This window comes from Fibroporia radiculosa (assembly GCF_000313525.1).
Source record: "Fibroporia radiculosa TFFH 294 genomic supercontigs, scaffold12417, whole genome shotgun sequence".
Taxonomy (NCBI): domain Eukaryota; kingdom Fungi; phylum Basidiomycota; class Agaricomycetes; order Polyporales; family Fibroporiaceae; genus Fibroporia; species Fibroporia radiculosa.
In genome coordinates this window covers 10,433-31,263 of record NW_012133475.1, presented here as the reverse complement: position 1 = coordinate 31,263, position 20,831 = coordinate 10,433, and the positions used below count along the sequence as shown (strand labels likewise).

General features: G+C 50.7%; 6 protein-coding genes across 6 annotated transcripts; 5 read left to right on the top strand and 1 right to left on the bottom strand.

Moving 5' to 3' along the window:
- Positions 1 to 383: 383 nt before the first annotated feature.
- FIBRA_07271 (uncharacterized protein) lies at positions 384 to 1,373 on the top strand (the record flags this gene model as incomplete). The annotated part of the gene is made up of 5 exons (XM_012328958.1): positions 384 to 446; positions 512 to 750; positions 803 to 1,003; positions 1,070 to 1,134; positions 1,195 to 1,373. The coding sequence occupies 5 exons, from the start codon at positions 384 to 386 to the stop codon at positions 1,371 to 1,373; spliced, it is 747 nt and encodes a 248-aa protein (XP_012184348.1).
- A 655-nt stretch (positions 1,374 to 2,028) lies between these two features.
- On the top strand, positions 2,029 to 3,015 carry FIBRA_07270 (uncharacterized protein; the record flags this gene model as incomplete). The annotated part of the gene is made up of 5 exons (XM_012328957.1): positions 2,029 to 2,091; positions 2,152 to 2,393; positions 2,454 to 2,654; positions 2,718 to 2,782; positions 2,837 to 3,015. 5 exons carry the CDS (start codon positions 2,029 to 2,031, stop codon positions 3,013 to 3,015), a joined length of 750 nt encoding a protein of 249 aa, XP_012184347.1.
- A 1,427-nt stretch (positions 3,016 to 4,442) lies between these two features.
- On the top strand, positions 4,443 to 6,850 carry FIBRA_07269 (uncharacterized protein; the record flags this gene model as incomplete). Its single annotated transcript, XM_012328956.1, has 15 exons — positions 4,443 to 4,606; positions 4,656 to 4,822; positions 4,875 to 4,939; positions 4,992 to 5,004; positions 5,058 to 5,168; positions 5,221 to 5,286; positions 5,341 to 5,410; positions 5,464 to 5,554; positions 5,610 to 5,944; positions 6,002 to 6,037; positions 6,091 to 6,160; positions 6,216 to 6,253; positions 6,308 to 6,414; positions 6,471 to 6,572; positions 6,633 to 6,850. The coding sequence occupies 15 exons, from the start codon at positions 4,443 to 4,445 to the stop codon at positions 6,848 to 6,850; spliced, it is 1,653 nt and encodes a 550-aa protein (XP_012184346.1).
- A 767-nt stretch (positions 6,851 to 7,617) lies between these two features.
- Positions 7,618 to 12,753, top strand: FIBRA_07268 (uncharacterized protein; the record flags this gene model as incomplete). Its single annotated transcript, XM_012328955.1, has 12 exons — positions 7,618 to 7,760; positions 7,907 to 8,342; positions 8,393 to 10,717; positions 10,772 to 11,064; positions 11,118 to 11,653; positions 11,718 to 11,752; positions 11,809 to 11,835; positions 11,871 to 11,907; positions 11,960 to 12,073; positions 12,136 to 12,463; positions 12,512 to 12,573; positions 12,626 to 12,753. The coding sequence occupies 12 exons, from the start codon at positions 7,618 to 7,620 to the stop codon at positions 12,751 to 12,753; spliced, it is 4,464 nt and encodes a 1,487-aa protein (XP_012184345.1).
- A 363-nt stretch (positions 12,754 to 13,116) lies between these two features.
- Positions 13,117 to 14,979, bottom strand: FIBRA_07267 (uncharacterized protein; the record flags this gene model as incomplete). Its single annotated transcript, XM_012328954.1, has 8 exons — positions 13,117 to 13,292; positions 13,343 to 13,459; positions 13,522 to 13,606; positions 13,657 to 13,723; positions 13,777 to 14,046; positions 14,100 to 14,140; positions 14,197 to 14,629; positions 14,699 to 14,979. The coding sequence occupies 8 exons, from the start codon at positions 14,977 to 14,979 to the stop codon at positions 13,117 to 13,119; spliced, it is 1,470 nt and encodes a 489-aa protein (XP_012184344.1).
- Positions 14,980 to 18,885: 3,906 nt separating this feature from the next.
- Positions 18,886 to 19,897, top strand: FIBRA_07266 (uncharacterized protein; the record flags this gene model as incomplete). Its single annotated transcript, XM_012328953.1, has 3 exons — positions 18,886 to 19,073; positions 19,125 to 19,764; positions 19,820 to 19,897. 3 exons carry the CDS (start codon positions 18,886 to 18,888, stop codon positions 19,895 to 19,897), a joined length of 906 nt encoding a protein of 301 aa, XP_012184343.1.
- Positions 19,898 to 20,831: the final 934 nt, after the last annotated feature.

Here is a 20,831-nt window from a genome sequence, read left to right as displayed (position 1 = left end):
TGACCGAAGCTCCTAACTAAGATGGAAGCTTTTGGTCAGCCCGAGCTTTACGGGGTTCTGACGGATGTCTTTCTCATTGGTTAACTCGCCGATGACCTTGCACAAACATGGAAGGTGATCGAACATTGCTCCGCCGAGCGCCCAGCGTATACTGACCTCTACGCCTCGTACATTGGCCACGTACGTTCTCATCTGGGCTGACATGCCCCGACGCATCTGGATACACCGGCCATGCCGGAATATACTGCGTGACTGACAGAGCGACCCAAGCTCTGTCTCTAGGCGATGAGCGGGCTTTGGAGATATAAAATGGCAGACAGTACGCCGTTGTTTCCTCCAAACCACAATTCCCCTACAACCCCTCGAAACAATCAGATTCTAGCATGCCTTCTTACCTTATCACAGGAGCTAGCCGTGGCATCGGCCTTGCCATGGTTGCTGCGCTAGTGAGTGGACTTTAATCTGAGTATTGATTTGTCATTGGAGTACTGACAAGAGTTGCGGTGTCTAGCTCGAGCAGCCTGACACCTTCGTTGTTGCCGCCGCACGCAGCCCGAAGCAGTCCAAAGGCCTCCAGGAGTTGTCTGCGAGATACAAGGACCGGCTGGCGCTGATTGTGATTGACTATGCCAACTTCGCTAGTATCGATGAGGCTGCCAAACAGGCAGCTGCTGTGCTCCCTGATGGACTTGACTACCTCATCAGTAATGCAGGAGCTGCATTGCAGAGTCCCATAGGATTTGAGGACATGTACGTGGTCTGCCCAAACTACTTGAAGAGAGCCGGTTAACATGCCACTCAGCGATGTGAATGTTTTCGAAGAGGAACTCCGTATAAACGCAGTGGCGCCCGTCCAGGTTGTGCGCGCTTTCCTTCCTCTAGTCAAAAGGGGAAAGGAGAAGAAGATTGTGCTCGTCACGTCTGAGCTTGGCTCGCTCGAGAAGGCTCCCGTTTTCACCACTCTCGCGATCACTTACTCTGCCACGAAGACCGCGTTGAACATGTGAGTCACGACGTCAATCATGACCGTTACGAGACGAGAAGAATATTGACGCGTTTCTCTGCTCAGAATTGCACGCAGATGGGCTCCTGTGCTCGCAGAAGAAGGTATTGCTACGATTCTTATTCACCCTGGTGAGTCTGCGCAAGGTACTTGCCAAGATGTGTGCACTGATTAAATTTAACGGCTGTCAGGCTGGGTCGACACGGATTTGGGCAATGAGATCAATGAGTGGATCGCAGATCATTTCCCTGGGATGTCGAAGATATCGGTCGATGAATCTGTAAAAGGGTGCCTGAAGGTGTTCAAGGATGCTCAGGTTGAGAAGGCCATCAAGTACTACAACTATGACGGAACGACGCAACCTTGGTAAATCGCATCACAAGGAGTTTCAGCGTACAATTAAATGCTTTCATTTAATAAATGCGTTTGCTGTCTCAGTTGTCATACAGTAATCTCAAAGTAACTAAGAGTCATTCTATGGCCGCTCAGCAAGTGAGCGATCGCGACTGACTTCGCTCTCGACCGAACTATAATTTCAACATCGTTCGCGTATTACAGACGTCCAAGCTCCTGCAGGAATTCGAAGTACCTGCGGATGATGACCATAATAACAGAGATGGTAAAAAGTGAACGCCTGCTTCTGTAGTCCCTTGGCACATTTCAGCTGTTCAGGCTTGCCCGAAGGTGCTGAGTGATCCCTACAGGCTCGGAGTTCTGGAAGAAAACGTCATACCCTTGACGCTTGTAAAATTGCGATGCGCATTCCCCACTATATTGTCCTCTCACTAATTTTTCCGTAATCGTACTCCTCCCAACATGATATGGGCACGAATGCGGTGTACTTACCGGTTACCATTGGAACCCATAATGATCGTTCACAGAACCTCCCCGAGCCTTTCGGGCTCCTGCTGATACGCCAAGGCCATGACAGGGGTCGTCGGCTCCATGCCTTGAGTATATAAAATGGCCCACGTTGAACATTTGAGTACAACTCCTCCCACAATCCCTCCAATCATTAGAACGGAATGACATCTTACCTCGTAACAGGCGCCAGCAGGGGCATCGGTCTTGCTATGGTCGAGAAATTGGTTAGTCGCAGTCTCTCGGACACGTCATTGAGTATACTTACCCTGGATCTTGCCATACAGCTCCAGAATCCGAGTAATTTCGTGATTGCTGCCGCGCGTCATCCGAATCGCTCAGAGGACCTCCAAAGTTTAAGGACTAAATACGGGGACGAAAGACTTACAACCCTCATCCTGGATTACGCTGATCCTGCTAGCACTACTGCTGCTGCTGAAAGAGCATCCATGCTGCTTCCCAATGGACTTGATTACCTGGTCAGCAACGCCGGGGTTGCACTGCAGAGTGGAGAGACATTCGACACGATGTAGGGAAATTCATATATCTTTATTGTCAGACATAACTAATCCTGGTGTACATCCATTAGTGATCTAGAAGTTTTCGAAGAGGAGCTTCGCATCAATACCATCGCTCCAGTGCGAGTAGTGAGGGCGTTCTTGCCCCTGGTCCGTAAGGGAAAGGGAAGGAAAGTGGTATTCATTACCTCAAGACTTGGATCACTCGAGCTTGCTCCGAACTTCGGCGCGCTCTCGGTCACATACTCAACTACTAAAGCGGCACTAAACTTGTAAGTTCTTGGTCCTTCCTGATGTCAGGTCAGGGATAAAAGCTGATATGGTTGCCTAAACAGTATTGCCCGAAGATGGGCCCCAGTATTAAAGCAAGAAGGAATTGCTACTGTCTTGATTCATCCTGGTGAGCTACTACGAGTCTCATCGAGGTATTCTTTCTGAATTCCGACTACATTAGGGTGGGTTGAAACAGACATGGGCGATGAACTCACCGACTGGATGAAGGATCACCTGCCCGAACGACGTAAAATCTCGGTGGATCAGTCCGCAACGGATTGTCTGAAAGTCATACAAGATTCGAAGTGCGAGAATGCAATCAAGCTCTATAGCCACGACGGTACCACGGTACCGCTGTAGAAAGGGCTTGTGTCAAATCTAGATGACATAAATTCCATTGCACCACGTGTGGTGGTTATGCGTAAATGCAGTGGTTGCCCTGCAAATGAAATGGAAGCAAAAATCTTACACATGCAGACGATAATCCTGGTAGGTCGTTCGGTCAGGCTGCAAATAGAAAAGAAGAGAAAATCTTAGGCATGCACACGACAATTACTGGATGTTACAAAGCAGGACATGCCTTTTCTGATCAGCTTCAAACCTTGAGACGAGAGTACGTCGTGCATGTTAGTCTCGTACCAGAACCGTCCACGTAAGAGGGGCTGTCGAACCTATCGTGCATGTCATGATTATCATCCCCAGCGGTCGTTGACTCAATTCAAAGCCGAGTCTTCAAGGAACATGGTCACTGCCGAAGGTCGTCCGCCTCTATTTAGCTCATCACATGTCTCGTCCCGAATTCGCCCGGATCCGGGCCGACGGGGTTGACGATAATGCCAGTGCTTGGTTGTTCGGCCCTGCTTACTCGCTCACGTCGACCCTTCAAGCTCTCAAAATTATATCTCCAGATTCTCGTAATGTGCCATGTCGGTTTTTTTCACGTAATTTTCAACCACTCCGAGTCTTGGAGAAATAGCACAATTGAAGAGGTCAGTATCAGCGATGACATATTACCCCAGAGCCTGGTTTTGATACCATCTGGGGCTGCCGCAGACTCCCTTACTCTGGGTATGTGACTCTCGTAATTCAGTTCTGCCATGAAGCCTTGGCTTGCGCTTGTGACAGCACCCCCAGTAGCTCTTGCACGTTGCCCTGCTCGTGTCAGGCTGTGTTTACCAAGACATCAGCATCGCGCAAGCCAACGGTACTCCGAATATGCCAATGAATGCCATCGCTACAAGCAAGTGAGAGCGGATGAACTGATATGCGTGAACCTCCATTAGGTCTGTCCAAAGTTTCCCTCACTGTCCATCCAACTTTGTGGCGTGTTGCCTCGACGATGGTTCCCACTCAATACCTTGTCAAGTCCAAGTTGTGATCGTGACACCCCAGGATATGATCCTGTGTGTAATGGGACATGATATAGCTTATCGTCCCCTGAAATATTCCTGTACGACTCTCAAGGTAGTTCAGGAGTGGAGTGAATATGAGGGGTTTGAATCAATCTGCGCGGCATTGTCGCGTCCAAACGGAGTTATTCCTATGCAGAAAGGTACGTCTCATATGGTACCTGTCTCGGACGCTTCTGTATACGGCAATATCCCTTGCTCCATGGGTTTAGCGAAGGGCATCGGTTGACGCCGCATTATACGCGCCAGTGTGTTCGGAATTCCTTTCGTGAGACCCTCGGATGGGGATGCTCTTAGCAGTATATAAGCCAGGTATGCGCCAGCAGACTCGTCGTGCACATTCGTTTCGAGTCGAGTGTTACTTGCACACAAGTGAAGATGTTGCGCCGAGTAGCTTTGTTCTCCGTTCTCGCCGCGCGCCTCGCCCTAGGCGCTCCTGCGACGGAAGGGAAACCCGTCGTCGATCTCTCATATGGGTCTTTCCAAGGGACCGTAACGGGGAACACCACCATGTTCCTCGGTATGCCCTATGCGAGTCCCCCGTAAGCATTCACACAGCAGTTTTCGGGCATAATTGTTGACTCTCTGCAGAATTGGTGCACTTCGCTTTGAACCTCCTCAGCTACCAGTTCCCTTCGCTGGTGTGAGGCAGGCCACGCAGTTCGGCTCGGCGTGTCCACAACAGAAGACTACATTACATCAAATATTGCCATTCGAGATTGAGATCTCGGGGTACAATGGGACGGCTTCTGAGGATTGTGAGTTCTCAACGTTTTTGAAATTGGCGTTAGCATTAACGCTCCACTTTAGGCATGTTCATTAACGTCTACACGCCCGCTGGCTTTACAGCGGAGGACAACCTTCCAGTAATCTTCGTGAGTCACATTCATATGATCGCTGTTTGCGCCCTGATTCAGCGATACGTAGTGGGTCGAACGGGGTAAGCTCGAGTTTGCATGAGTTCACTGGACGCTGTAGTTATAATATTCCCAGGTGCCTTCGCGTCCGGAGATTCCTCTCTTTATGCCGGTCAAAACATTGTTGACCGATCGGTGGCGTTGGGCGAGCCAGTCATCTTTGTATCGCACAATTATCGTCTGAATGGTAATTTAAGTTGTCCTTAGGGGAATATCATTACTAATGACGATTTTGATAGCATTCGGCTTCCTGGCCAGCCAAGAGGTGCAAGATGCCGGGCTAACGAACATTGGAATGAGAGATCGTACGTGAAGCATTGACTCAGTCACTTCGTGAGTTCAAATTGATTGTATTGCAGAGCGTTTCGCGATGGAGTGGGTTCGCAGCAACATCCGTGGCTTCGGAGGAGATCCTACGAAGGTGACCCTGTAAGTTTCATGCGTGACGGTCTGTGTGTCCATGTCTTAAAAGTGGATATTAGCTGGGGCGATAGTTCTGGGTCTCTTGCGGTCGCTCTTCAGCTCGTTATTGACAACGGCGATACCCATGGTCTTTTTAGGGCGGCAATTATGGTATGTATACGACGTGTGTGGGAAGTGGTGGCTCTTTTAATGTCTTATCTTGCAGGAATCAGGATCTACGACTCCATTGCCTGCGATGTCCGGTGGACAGCCGTACTATGATATTCTCGTTGAGAATACGAACTGCACTGATGCAGAAGACACATTAGAGTGCTTACGCTACGCACCATATGAAGCATTGATCGATGCAGTCCAATTGACACCCAATGTCTACGATTATCAGAGCTTGGACTTCGCCTGGGTCCCGCGCATCGACAACGACTTGTTCTCTCGTAGTCCTCAGAAATCCTACCAACTTGGTCTCTATGCGCATATTCCGTTGTTAACGGGTGATTGCGATGACGAAGGCACTTTGTTTTCGTTAACGAGCGTTAATGTGACGTTCGTATTTTTCCTGCGTTGTGTCCAACGGTTGCTAACGATTTAAATTAACACCAGGACCGACGCCGAATTCCTCACATATATTCAGACATTGTATGTCTATATTCAACTCTGAATCCTGCTATGTATTGATCGACATGTTGTAGTTTTGTATCTGGTGCCACAGATGAACAACTTCAGGCCATTGCAGAGGCCTACCCGCAGGATCCCGCTGATGTACGTATTTGTGCGCTGCGTTGCGTGCAGTTCTAAATTGACAATAAAATTTCAGGGCTCTCCCTTCGGCACAGGTAACAACTATACCTTGTCGTAAGTGGATGTTACACTTGATCGAATGGCTAGGGTCTTGACGTTTTTCGCTAGTCCTCAATACAAGCGCATTGCTGCATTCCAAGGTGACTGGGAGTTCCAAGCCCCTCGTCGCTTCACTTTGGGCATTGCTTCTAAGAGCCAGAACACCTGGGCTTACCGTGAGTGGATTGTAGCTTGTTGGCACTATCACAGCGCTGATGGTTGTTTTCATAAGGCTACTCTCGTGGTGATAACTATCCTTACCTTGGGTCCTACCACTCGTCTGATCTTCCTGAGTTTTTCACGGATGTGGATTACATTGGAATGGATGCGATCAGTACGTTGGATCCAAACATCTTGCAAGCTGTGGATTAGCACTTATAATCTGGCTGTCCAGTTAATTTCGCAACGAACTTGGATCCCAATGCGCCGGCTGATCTTCCTGCTAATATCAGCCACCTGTCTGGCTTCCACTGGCCCTTGTGGAACTCGTCTGCGGATGCTCCCCCACTCTTTACGTTCACCGACCCTGTGCCGACCTTTAACATCACTTCTGATACTTACCGATTGGAGCAGACCAACCTCCTCACCACCATCGCCCTCCAGATGGTCTGAGCGAGAGTGTGTTGGCTGCGTGCTTCTGGAACGCTGTTAAGAATGCCTTTACTATACGTATTCCGACTAAATGATTTAAATTTATCGCGAAGAGTGGCCATTTTGTGCACTTGTTGGCAATTCAACTACACGAATAGGAAGTTGGAGATTTAGAGAAGAGCTGTCTGATTCTGATGGTGATCAAAAGTTCTATTGAGTGCGCTGGCATGTGGTGCCTGGGTTCCTGGAATGTCCTGGATGAAAATGTTTACAATAACATTGAAGTGGTGGATAGCCGAGTCTTGGAAATCTGGGTCCGGCTGATTCTTCTGTACGGCGATGTTTCAATTTCGCGATTTGGTTACCGTCACGTACTAAGTACTGGTCCGACCGGTCGAAATCAAAGTGCGCTGCCGGCTACTCGATCGTGTCGGGTTCGGGGCCGGTGATTTCCGCATGTGGACGAGTGTGTCACGTGCACATCAGAGGGTTGATGCGCTCGCGTAGTCACCAGTCAATGTTCCAGCTCGTTGTCCTCGACGTCCCTGGGAGGCTCCGGAAAGCCCTTCTTTGTGCGATTTACCCTTTCACTCGTATTTGGTCATTCTCTAGGTCTTGTCTCTCTGGATAAATTTCATCCTACTCTGGCGCAGGGCGTGCAGCAATCTCTTGGTTACACCACAACGTGCGGATCGACCAGCTCTGGTCGACAAATTCAGCTTCTTCGCACCCATTCAGCCTCCTAGTCGCAGCGTATACGAGCGGCTTCACAATCTAACGCAGCTCCCATGCCCAACATCTCCAATGATCCTCGCCTCGATATCTCTGGTAGCCCTGCTGCTGATCCGGCCCTGCTCACCGAGAACCGTATTTGCCCCGGATGTAAGAAGTCTGTCGTGGATGAGAATGGAGGAGTGGTAGTGGCATTCGGGTGAGTTTTTACTCGCTGTTATCATGTTAGATACTGTCGCACACGGGGTGCACACTTCGTCGTACTCGATGGTTGAGCACTTCTTTTGGCTCCTATGTCCTGTGGTATTGGGGGTAGCCCAGCTGAACTTGTTTCCTTTTATACAGCCAATCTTTCTTTCACGTCGATTGCTTCAAATGCGCCAAGTGTGGGAACCAGGTCTCTGCAGATACCAACCTCCTGCTGTTGTCAGACGGTTCTCCTATTTGCGCAAATTGCTCATACAGCTGCAATATTTGCAAACAGCCCATTCTAGACGAGGCAATCATGACAGGCGACGACTCTTATCACGCGCATTGTTTCAAATGCAAAGTATGCAAGAATCGAATCGACGAGCTGGTTTTCGCCAAGACGAGCCAGGGGATATACTGCATGAATTGTCACAACGAGCGTGTCGCGCGAAGTCGACGTCATGCGCAACGACAGCGAGAAAGGGAGAAGGAAAGGGAACGGGAGAGAGAGAGAGCCGCTGCCGCTTTACCTGTTCTGGCTGATATACATAAATTGCGAGAGGATGGGGTACTTCCGCAGCAATCGCCCAGAGTAAGAGTTTATGCTTATGAACAACAGTCTTCATTCTTATTATGCGTTAGTCGAGAAACTCTCAGTCGCCAGCGCCAAAGAGATTACCGTCTGAAGGTCAGTCACTCTCGGAGCGTTCAGCTACAGGGCCAGTTAGTGCTTCCTCTACCAATGGCATGCCACCAACGTCCAATGCTTCCCAGAAGGGAGCTGCGTCCATCGTCGCGGACAGGCCAGGCCATGCACAGATGCCATCTATCACTACGACTCGAGACTCGTCAATTGCGCCGCTGTCGATTTCCAAGAAATCTGTGATGATCCCAACTACGGACCTCCCTCCGCCCTCCCCACGTGCCGCTTCCATAGACTCGTCTTCGCTGGCTGTAGACCAGGCCCATGGGGTGCAGCATCCGACTACGCGCATGGATTCTTTGAACGTGCCAAACATGTCCAACGGTTCGGAGAGGCCCTTGCAAACGAGGAAGAGCTTTGATGGTGGAGCTCGCCCATCAAACTTTCAACTACGACCTAGTCCCAGCATATATTCCTTGAATGTTGCTGGCGGCGGGAGCAGCACCAGCACTCTTGGCACTGGAGGCCTCACTGTACCCAGCGGGGAGACATCCCGTAAGGACAAGCGGCGCTCAATAAATCCTGTCACGGCCCATGCTTTCAGCAGTACCTTGACATCACCTATTCCAGATTCCGTCTCTCCTGCCTCAGTACCAGCGGAAGCGCGTGAATCGCCTCACCCGTCCTCTCCTCGGCGAGATTATTTCTCCAATGGACTGACAATCTCACCACCTGCTATGGCTGATAACACAGAGATCCCTAATCTCTCTCGTTTCTCTTCGTCATCCAGTCCCTCAACGCCATCCTCCCTACGCGGCCCAACGCCTTTCGACAGTCAACAGGTCGAACGTTCCAGGTCAGGATCATCCACCGCCCATCTTCCCTTACATGTTCAAGAGTTGGAACAAACACCCACTCGACCTCATTCTGCTCAAGATCGACTCTCCTCGCGTCCTGTCAGTCGTGCAGAAAGGTCCAATCAACCCTCTTCGCAGAGTCCGTCTCCTGGCTACAGCCATGAATCAGCTCGGAAAGACCATCGACGGCTTGGAGCGGATGGCCATCGTCCGCCAAGTCTCAATCTGCCTTTCGGCAACAAAGTTCTAGCGCAGAAGTCATTTGACAACAGGGTCCATTCAACAACGCACTCGGTGCGTCCACTCCGGAACAGCAAATCGTCAAGTACATCGGGCCCCGAACTAGAACTGCCAACTCGCGCATCGAATGCCAATACACCAACTTCGCCTTCTCATCGGGTCGATGTTCCACACGGAATTGAAAGTGAGACGGATACCGAAGCTGAATCAGAGAATGATGCAATGGCCGAAGTGCTTGAGCATTATCATGACCCGCCCCCTGCCTTACCGCCCAAAGATCCTGGAACCGCCAAGTCTAGTGCCCGTCCTCCAATTCTACGACTGGACACAGCGGATGTCAGCCGAGATTCCTCTGAAATGAGCCATATAGATAGTGAAGATGGTCATTCTTATTCACCAGAGTCCTCGCCGGTGGAACGGACATCTCACGCGACTTTTATTGCTCCTGCTCTCCCGCCTATACGGATCTCAATGGGTGGCACGGATTTCTCGGAGCTTCTGAAGTCAGTAGGTGGCAATGTTTTGAAGTTAGAGCAACTTGCAGAGGCTACAGAGGATGGTGGGCGGAAGCTGGACTTTAGTGTCATCTCTCCTGCTTCTTTTGCTGTGTCAGAAACGGATTCTATGCAGCCTATGACACCAAGGAGCGCCATTACCATCACAGATACATCTGATACTCACGTCGACGAGACTCCTGTCAAGGGATCGGATGACATTCGTTCACGTAGAATGTCCGCGAACATTAATGACTCTTTGACGACGCTAGATTCCGTCTCGTCAACGCTCAACGAAGACATCTTTGCGAAATTCCCCGCCGTGCCTACAACCAGAGCCAGTTGGGATAGTAACAAGGAAGGGTCGAGGAGGGTATCGAATGACGTATCTTCCAATCCTTCCGTTATTCAATCTCCCATTTCTCCCCAGTCTTCCGTTGCGCACCAGGGGCTTTCTTCGGACACTGCGTCTGAACGCCGAGATTCCCTTGGTTCACTTGTGCAAAGTAGGGCGCGCATCACCGTAACCTCAGCCGATAACAATAGTCCAGAAACCGCTCGCATTGATCTACCAGAGTCCAGGCGACAGCTGGAAAACCAAGTTTTTTTCGCAGCGGAACATCAATCTACGCATGTTACCCTTGAAATGGATCTTGCGCAAACCTTGTTGAGATTACTCGACCAACATCAGGACGAAAGCAGTACACTGCGGTACAGGCTTGATGGAATGAAGGTGCGTTTGTACGCCTCGGTGTCCGCGACGCACGGTTGATTGATATGCCACCAGAGAACAAGTCAGCAGTACATGGACGGACTTACGGTCGCGCAGGTAGAGTACGACCGAGAACTGAAAGCCCGGCGGGATGCTGAGGCGGAAGTCACTCGTTTGCGAGTATTGTTGTCAGGTCAAGCGGTCAGGCTTTCGGCCATCTCTGCCGATACTAAGCGTCAAGAAGCCCAAAAACAGCTGTCGCAAGAGTTGAGCAACAATCTTTCGAGCTTAGGAGAATCGCTTTCTAAACTCAAGGTAGAACGGGACTTGGCTTTCGCAGAGGTAGAGCAGCTATCAGCATCCAAAAGGTAACATCATTGTCACTCGACTGCTGACGAGTTCTAAAAACCCCTTTTTTCAGTTCAAGCACTGCTGTGAATAGTGAAGACGGTGCCGTCGCCGTTACTCGAGCCCTGTCTATGCGGTTTGACAACATCAAAAGCCAATATCAGCATGAGCTTCTACCCCTTACAGAACAGCGTGAGGCATTACTGCGAGAGATTACAGAGCTGAAGGCGTCTCGGGATGCTTTCTTAGAGGAAACGACGGTTCTGAACGCACGTAACGAGGAACTCGCTCAGTTGAACGCTCAGTATGTGCGTCGATTGGAGGCTGCTGGCCTGGATGCCTCCAAACACGAGAATGGCTCCCAAGAGGAATCTGATACTACCTACGACAAGTCTAGGCATATACAGAACTTCTCGTCCTCTGTGACGTCGTCGACAATTGCATTGACCGAAGAGTCAGGAGAGTCGAAGTTCGTTAAAGTATCCAAAACGGAGCATATAGACGCTCCAGGACCCCAATTCAAGCCGGGGAAGTTCATGAAGTGGGCCGGACATCGAACACCGAAAGAAAATGTCCATGCGCTTTGGTCTGATAATTCCAAACCTAAAGGTCGGTCAGAGCACGCCTTTCATCAGATCAGTGTACTGCGTCCTGCGCGATGCGATCACTGTAGCGACAAGATGTGGGGGTCTCAGCTGCGGTGTACAAGTAAGTCTACCCATTGGCTTGTTTTCGATCTGGGCACGAGCTGATGTTATGAATAGATTGTAGCATCGCCGTACACACACGATGTATGCAGCAAGTTCATCAGTCATGCACTCCTCAGCATGGCCGCGAAGATTCATTGCCTGCACCACCTCTACGTTCGTGGTGACTTGCTAGTTTTACGAACATAATCTGACATTACGCTATTAGCCCCCTCCATGTTCGGACGCGATCTGATCGAGCAAGTCCGGGCTGAGTCGAAAGATGGCCCACGTCTTATCCCCATCATCGTTGAAAAATGCATTGAGGCTGTTGATGCCCTTGGTAGGCGTATTTGTCAACCGTGCAGGCATTGTCACTGACACTGACTTGCTTGATTCCATTAGCACTGGATTTGGAAGGTGTATATCGGAAGACTGGAGGCTCGGGCCAATCCAAGTTGATTACGCAACTTTTTGAACGCGGAGATTATCACTCGTTTGATCTGTTGGATACCGAGCGGTTCAACGACATCTCCAGTGTGACCTCTGTCCTCAAGTCTTACTTCAGGTCCCTTCCGAACCCGCTGCTCACATACACACTTCACTCTAAGTTCACTGCCGCGGTGGGCATTCGGGACCCTGCGGCGAGGCACGAAGCGCTCATCTCGGTCGTAAACGAGCTGCCAAAAGAGCATTATTTCACAGCTCGTGCATTGATGCTGCACCTGAGCAGGTAGGTTGACAAGGTCGTTTTTACACGTACACTGACACCGTCTATTAGAGTGAGTCAACACAGCGACGAAAATCTCATGCATGCCCGAAACTTAGGCGTTGTCTTTGGACGTAAGTCTTTCGTCTGACAGATTAGATCTACCACTTACATTTCTTTATGCAGCCACTCTGATGAGATCAGGGGACTCCGTCACCGAGTTCGGAGACATGGGAGATACCACCATCTGCGTAGAATGGCTCATCGAGAACGCGCTGACCGTGTTCGAGCATCCTCCTTCGATCGATTCATAAGGATTTGGGCTCACTATCTTTAATGCTTCCATATTCGTTCTGTAACTCATAGATCAAGCTTTGATCCGTGTACCTCACCTTCGTTCCTTCTGTCAGGTTCCTGGTCGCGTCTTTGGCATCTCGCCGGTTATATAGCGGATTTTTCCACCCGCTCATTCTCGCCCATCTTGTACTGCCAAACAACTGCTACGTATATATTACCGCACAAACATACCCTGTCGCTTTATGATTATGTATCCCCCTGCATTTTCCCCTACACTGGCCACATTGCTACATTATTACAGCTATTTGAGATCCATCCCGTCGGGAGCATTTGTGAGCTAGACAGATGAAACAATACATATAATCTCTCACCAACTCCCGTTAAACTAACTCCCGCGAACGCTTCCCGCGTGGAGGCTGCTCGTTCTTGAGAGTGCAGAAGAGAAAATGGCGCCTCGGGCCAGTAGATACTGCAGCCACCCGGGTACCTAGAGTACCTAAGGGCACAATGTCCGTCCCACTTCCGCGAAGACCAAGTGAAAACATCCTGTCAAATACTGGCAACAAGCCGGTTAGCAAGAACAGAAACCTCATGAAACACACAAACATGTTGCGATAAACGCTTTTGCAGTCGTTTGGCAGCTCAGGTGGGTCAGCGATAGTGGCGGGCTGATGCCCTCCAACGTGCGTAGGTAGCGAAAAACCATGGATGGCTGGCAAGGGCCTAAAGGAAAACGGATGGTTAGCGAGCGATGTAAGGGAGCGCCATCGAGATCCGATCCACACCGAAACGGTTTACCGCACGGTACGCTTGCTGCCACTTCTCCTCGAGCAGCCGGGCACAAGTGGGCGGGTCAGGGCACGTAGCGCACTGTAAGGTCATGAGGGACTCAGCGGCTAGAACGAGCGCATAGGACGGACGCATTGGTATTCCTTCGCGACCTGTACCAGCCCGAGCTTGAGTACACGCTCTAGGAACCAGGTACGACTAGCAAAATCTTGCTTCAGTATGCGGACGTGATACGCACGATCACAAGATACCGTTTCTCAAGTTTCAGCAGGGTCTCTTTGCTGAGCGAATTGAGCTCCTGCTCTGACCAACCTTCCGGGTTATCGAGCACAAAGCGGCTAGCTTCGCAGTAGAGGTCTTCTCTTTCAAACAGCTCAGCGATACTCATGGCCTTGAGCGGGCGCCCAGCGGCATGTGTGATCAAAAACGTGAGGCACTCTTCCTCGAGCGCAGACACATGTAACCTGTGTGCGATATTGAGCAGCCCCTCCACATTATTCCATGTTATCGTGCAGGCGAGACTAACAGTTACGTATCAGAGAGAAGGGAGCTCAAGGACGAATGGAACACCCACTGTGGATAGACATATTTGAGGAAGTCGTGAAAAGTGCTCGCCTGCGCGCTCATGTGAGCTCACGAACGAGGGCGCGGTGAGTTGGATCGCCACATACCCTCTCCTCTTTCAGCAAGATTACAGCGTCAGGCCTTTTCTTCTTTCTATGGTGCTTCGCCTGACTCCGAGATACCGCATACTTTTGTTTTCCCTTGCTCCTCACCGGAGACGTTTCATTCGACGAGGGCGCACTCGCACCCTCTAACTTAGTCAGACTGGTCTCCCTTGCATTTTCTCTACCAACCGGGCCATCCTCGAACGTGTCGAGATCGGAGTCAATGCAGACATCTTCAACGTCCATGTCTGATTCGGCGCGCGCAAATGTCATTTGAGGCGATGCTTCTAGTTTGGACGGGCCACCGCGAACGGTGGGCTGCTGGGAGATCGTGATGACGGAAGACACAGACTGCGGCCTGCCCGTCTCCGCCCACGCGCCGCTAAGTGCAGCCTGGAAGAATGACGAAGCAAAGTAAAGGACTTCCTTGTGCGCCCTTTGCCGGCAACAGCCAGGGACTTAAGATTCAGCTATTCAACGGAAGGCGCATCGCACAGAAACTCACCAGAACGCAATAGATTCGACGATAATCTTGATGGTTCCGGGAAAGGGGTTCGTTTCGGTAAACGTGGGATCTATCTCGAAGTCGCTGTCGAGGCTCAGGGCGGACAGCATTTCGTCGGATTCCTCTTCGAGGTAGCGCGGTGGGGAGCCGGCGGAGCCCAAGATGCCCGCAGCGGCAGCATGCGTCTCTGCGGGCGAGGAGAGGGACGCAGAAGGATTGGCACCACCTTGGCCTCGCGAATTACGGGCGATGAGAATGTGGGGAGGGTTCAGCGCAGTCATCGAGCATGACCGCGGTTACAGCCCTCCGCAGAGCGTCCTGTGCTTGCAGCGGCTACTTATCTAAGCCTTTCGGACGGCCAGAACAATCAACGTAACACGAGCCTGAGAATATCTTTCGTGATACTCACCTATCCTTCTCGTTGTCGAGAACGCGATTGCACGACCACAGCTCGCGCACTCACAAAGTGGTGGCTCAACACAGTTGCAATACAGACCGAGCGCAAGATGCCGGAACGGCCGTCACATCAGCATATATAATTTGCATCCAAAAAGTTATGTATGGGCCTTGTAGTGTAGCGGTCTTATCACTTGAGATTCTGATAGCCGATTTCTCAAAACCCAGGTTCGAGTCCTGGCAAGGCCTGTGGGAGTTACTTTTTCTCCATTCTTGGCCCCCACTGACTCGGAGCAGCAGTCCCAGATCACATGCACTATGTTTTTTCTGCGCAGGTGGACTAGTCTTCACACTCTCATACGCAAGGCAGGTTTGCATCACATCTATGGAGCGCGTACCAATCATGGCCAAAAATGGGGATATTTGCCACCACGCGAATCAAGCAATAATCCCGGCAAGTCGAAGTCTACGCAAAATCCTGTGAGTTATCAGAAGAATCGTTACTCTTCTCTTATTTTGACCTTTTTGGGTGCAGATCTTGCAGAAGTGTGCTGTCGTAGTTATGATCCTCCTCCCCTCGTGCTCGACGGCAACTCACGAGCGCGCATAGCAGGGAAACTGCCATGTGGGACGGGCGAGGCGAAATCACAGTGAATCTCCAAGGACGCGATTGTTGGAAACCACTGGCGCCCGGAATGTTCTACCGCACGTGACAATGAGGCGACCATCCCCCAACATGCTTCCGAGTCCGGATATTCCTAGATTTCCATGTGGCTTCGAAGAGAATAGAATTCAAAGCAAGAAACCGACTGGACTGCTGCGGAAAGCTACCGAAATAATTCTGGGAGCATACTCAGAGGGGGGCGAAAAGATCTTCTAGCCAGCCAAATTGAAGTGACGGTCAGAGTGAAGTACATAACGCTCTGAGAAGCATCGTAGATATATAACAAGCTACCAAACTCGAAGCGAAGGACTGAATGGCTACGAGCGAGAAAAAGACATGTCTGCGGTGTCGAATGAAGGACCTCTATCACATCCAGAAGAAATTTGCTGCACCGTGCGTGACTGTGCCGATCTTGAACCCAAGACTTAGTGGCTTTGAGTTCATATGTTAGTAGATTGTTTTTCTGCAATCGAGAACCCATCGTGGGTTCTGTGCTAGGAACTGGGCAGTATACGGATAGATGAGTCAACGCATCTGCTCTCCCGAGTCCCGACGAAGTGTTGTCCAAACGCATCCTCAAGACCACCAAAGCCGGAAATACCTATAATGCCGACGTGACGCATTCCATGATGATCTTTGCGTTCCCACTTGAAACACATCGGACTTTGAGCCCAGTCAATGGAAATTTTCGGTTTCTGACTACGCATCCGCTCGATCAACAACTGGAGCAATGCAATCGATGGAGAATACTTCATAATGATTTGCTCGTAACGAAGAAGCATCGGTTGCAGTGTCTCACCACCTTCTGCAGACAGACGTCGCGTGAACCATTGTCGTTCGTGAGACCCATACGAGCTCAAGAATACATCAGATATTGGTTATACAGTCTTTTCACGGGAACTGGAACTGTTACTGGTTCATAATCATTCAATCAATCTCTATCATCGTTGATTGATATATACGACGCACCAACTGAATAAACCGCTGCACTTCATATCTCATTGAACTGTTCCACTTGATAATACTATTTGCGATCCAGTGAAAGTAGTACGTTGAAACAGCTCCCAGAAATATCTGGTCAGGGTGTGGATGCGGAATCTGCCACCAGTAGTGATTGAGCCGGGGTCCGGGTGTCCTCCGAGATCTAGAATCAGTGGAACACTGGGCGTCACCCGAACGCCACCATGCCCATCTCATTGATGGATCGCTCTTGTCTGGATCACAACAGAGAAATGGCCATTTCTCCAGTGGAGAAAGGTCCATTTTACAAGAGAGGAAAGACTTACTCAATTCAGTTGGCGCCTTTCCGATGCCTTTTCTAAAGAAAATGGTGAGTGGATGATGAGAATGACTGCAGATAATGCAAGTCTTATACTGACGCAGCTTGAATGTTGTGCGTTGCCTGCAGGACCACAACTCAGTCTTCGCTCACGGCAGCCCCACTACACCTCAAGTGTATCGAGTCTCTTGCCATCCTCGCCGCCGCTAAGTTCCTGCTCTAAAAGGTCTTGTCAAAGTGCTAGGCTGCGTATATATATATATATATTCCCAGACTCTTGCAAGAGTAGTTTGAGAAATCGTCGATATCTCAATAGCACTGGGCTTGAAAGACACGACCAAGTCAAATCAAGGTCAGTAAATTAGCGCCGCCGTCACCGGTCATGCACGGTCGCACGTTCAATTAGCTCATCCTTTGAGATAACAAAGTCTGTACTCAACCACGCCATGGCTGTACAGAGTCAGGCTTGGCAAACTCACACACTGCTCAAGCCTCGCCTAACGGTTCTTAGCCGCTTAAGCTTCATGCTGCGAGCACCAGCTTGAAGTAGCAACAGTAGCGGTGTGTTCGAACAAGCATGTGGCAGTCCAAGATGACACTAAACTGTGAAGTCCACAGACATTATATCGTCGGTAACCGCGCAGGTGAATTAACTCTTGGCCCAATCGTGTTATAAATAAGTAACGTCCGTAACGACAATGCAGCGACATTGGCCCGCGTGTCTTCTGCCAGACCAAACCGGGAAGCCTTTGGGCGCCTTCTCTTGCTATGTGCTGCGGACGAGCATGGTGTGTTCACCAGCCGTAAGTACAGCATCCATTTCATTCCGGTGTCGCTGCGGGGACACCAATGAGCCTCGAAACATTTGTCAACGGATCATGATACCCGCTATCCGACACCACTTGTCGTCTCCAGGACGGTCTCAAGCGGCGCATCGAATATGAGATTGCGATCACGCTGAAAATAGAAGGCTATGCCGAGACAACCGAAGATTTGAGCCACCGCTGTTGGGAAACTCGGTGCTGTTAGAGTGATATACTGTCTGTACGGGTGCGTGTATTTTCCCGCCCCGTTCTGACCACCAAGTAACCGATACAACATGCGATACTTGCCGCATCTGCGACCCTTCAGGACTTTTTACTACGAGCTTTTACCGTCACGTTCTGACCTCCCATCCACTAGGAAAACTTCGGGCTTTAATCGACGTCATACTAGAATCGCTATCATCGCTGGAGTTGCTCTCATTTTCGCAGCCCTCATCGGACTATGGGTCTTGTTGTTTCTCAAAGGTCTCGTTGGAATTCCTGCTTCATTGCTCCGCTCTCTCTCCAAGGAGTCAAAACTACCACCTCTCTACTCGAGATTCCATCAACATGAGCTAGCGTTGCCACAACACAACCAGTTTCAATCAACGTCCTCCAACCCACCACAGGTAAAGTATCTATGGTTAGCCAACCACATGCAAGGTGAGATAATGTCCAGGCTCTCTGAGCCACTTCGTGACTCTCTCGCGTTCAGGAAATGGATGGGGAAATGTCATGCAGGAGCATCTCTTGAACTCTTACTTAGCATATCGCGCTAATCGTTCGTGAGTTTTTCTTTCATCTCGTCCTCAACGTACTCAGCAGCAATCAAGCCTCGTGTTTACTAATTACACCTGGAAGGAGGGTGTCGCGGACTACACAGTATACAACCTGAAACCTATCCCCACAAGGATACCGCTCACAGCCTTGATCAAAGGTCGTGCCTACCTGTCGTTATTTTGCTGTCGGTTTTTTTAAATCCGTCAAGTTAGGTCCGGCCGTCGGAGACGCATTTCTCGCTGACGTCGAGGCCCCACGGGCCATCATGAAAGAATACTGGGACCAGGTCTGTCCAGAACCAACGGTGATTAAAGTCGAAGATGTGATAGAATCCTTCGGTGACGTGGAGACCACCGCTGCATCCCTAGTAGAAAAGTGGGTCGAGCTGCTCGACAAGATAGAGGATCCCTGTGTGGAAGTGGAGAAGAACCCGCGGCAGGTATTTGAACTATGGTGCGCATATCGGTATGCCCACTCACTGTCTATTACTGAGGGCTGGTGAAGGGTTATGCAGGACGCTAAACGGCTCTTGGATGTGTGGCCGTCCTTCTCGCAATCACCCATAATGACGGAATTTGGATGGTCCTCGCTGGTGGAGCTAGGTTTCGACACGAACCGCGAGCTCTTTGCGCCTTCGACTGGGATCGAGCCGTACCTGTCCTCGCTTCCACACACCGTATCCAATGCGCAGCGCTACACTGTCATCCCTGGCTTGCTCGTCCTACACATCCGGAGAGGGGACTTTGTTCGACACTGCAAGCGCATCGCAGAGTGGCAAGCACGGTTTTTTGGCTACAACGCATTCCCCTCCATGCCAGACGAGGACGGCGTTCCCAGGGACTTGGCACCTTCTCTGAAAGAAGAGCGGTACCGTATCCGGTGCTATCCCGAAATCGACGACATCGTGAAGAAGATAGAAGAGGTGCGGAACACCGACGCCGGACGCGGTCTGCGCAATGCCTACATCATGACGAACGCTCCTGGAGAATGGGTGGCGGACCTCGAGCGCGCGCTGCAGCGTGCATGGAGCTGGGACAGCGTCACAAACAGCCGGGAGCTGCTCGTGAACCCAGAGCAGGAGTATGTGAAGCAAGCGGTGGACGTGCTGATCGGGCAGAGGGCTCAGGTGTTCATCGGGAATGGAGTGCGTCTGCTTCTCTGCTTCTCTGCTCCACGACTTTGCTGACGTTCCGGCGCAGTGGTCGAGCTTGTCGGGCCAAGTGTCTATGCTCCGTATGGCGAACGACTTCCCCCCTGCCTCAACACGCATGTGGTAATCCTCTGGAAATTATTCTTGCCTATCGCGCGGGAACGCGGTGGCCGGGGCGTGTGATGTCGTGAGTGGTTCAGGGCAGTGAGACACGGACGTGAGTATTTATCATAATAAATAATATCGGTGATACCCTACAGCAATATTGAATCTTTCGCATGGACGTTGACCTTATGATCCTGCCGGTTGTTACGTGCTCCATGCTGCTTGTACCCACGAATTGCGCATCATTTAGCAGCGTATGTACTAACTCGTGTCACAAGAAATCAGTGCCTGTCAGCTTGTTCAACAGTCACCATCCGTATACTGGGCTCAGTAAACTTGGCACGTTGAAGGGAATCTCATCTCAAGGTACCCACTCGGATTGAATACTCCGTCCGAACAAGCGCGTTCTCAAGCTCAACGGAACAAACCGATCAATTTGCACAATTGAATGGCCCGATAGTTGCATAGGCCGGGTGATATGATCTCTACCCATACTGTCTGATCGAAGCTGCGGCCACCACGACAACCGTGGACTGACACAGCGTACTTGATTTTTGCGGCGACTCGAATTTGCCATCGACACACCCGTATCAAGCGGCTTGAGGTAGTTCTTCAACTTACCTCACCACTACAAGTCACCACCGGCAGCGAATACAGTTCCTGCGCCAAGCACTTAGCACACACACACGTTCTCGGAGCTAGGGCTTCAAGTTCTCTTCGAGATACGAGGAAAACTTCTCCGCTACGCTTTCCTCGCTCCAGTCAACCGCTCCCTTCTCCGTCGTGCCCAGTGTGATAGCCTTCTTGTGCACGGTGACGAACTGCCGCTTCAGCCTCTGGAGCTCGGACAGTGTGAGATTCCGGGCGGGGAGCGTGATGCGCGGGCGGAGCGTCTCGCTCAGTGCCAGCACGACAGAGCCACCAGAGCCCACTGATGCCGCCTGCTCAGCCATGAC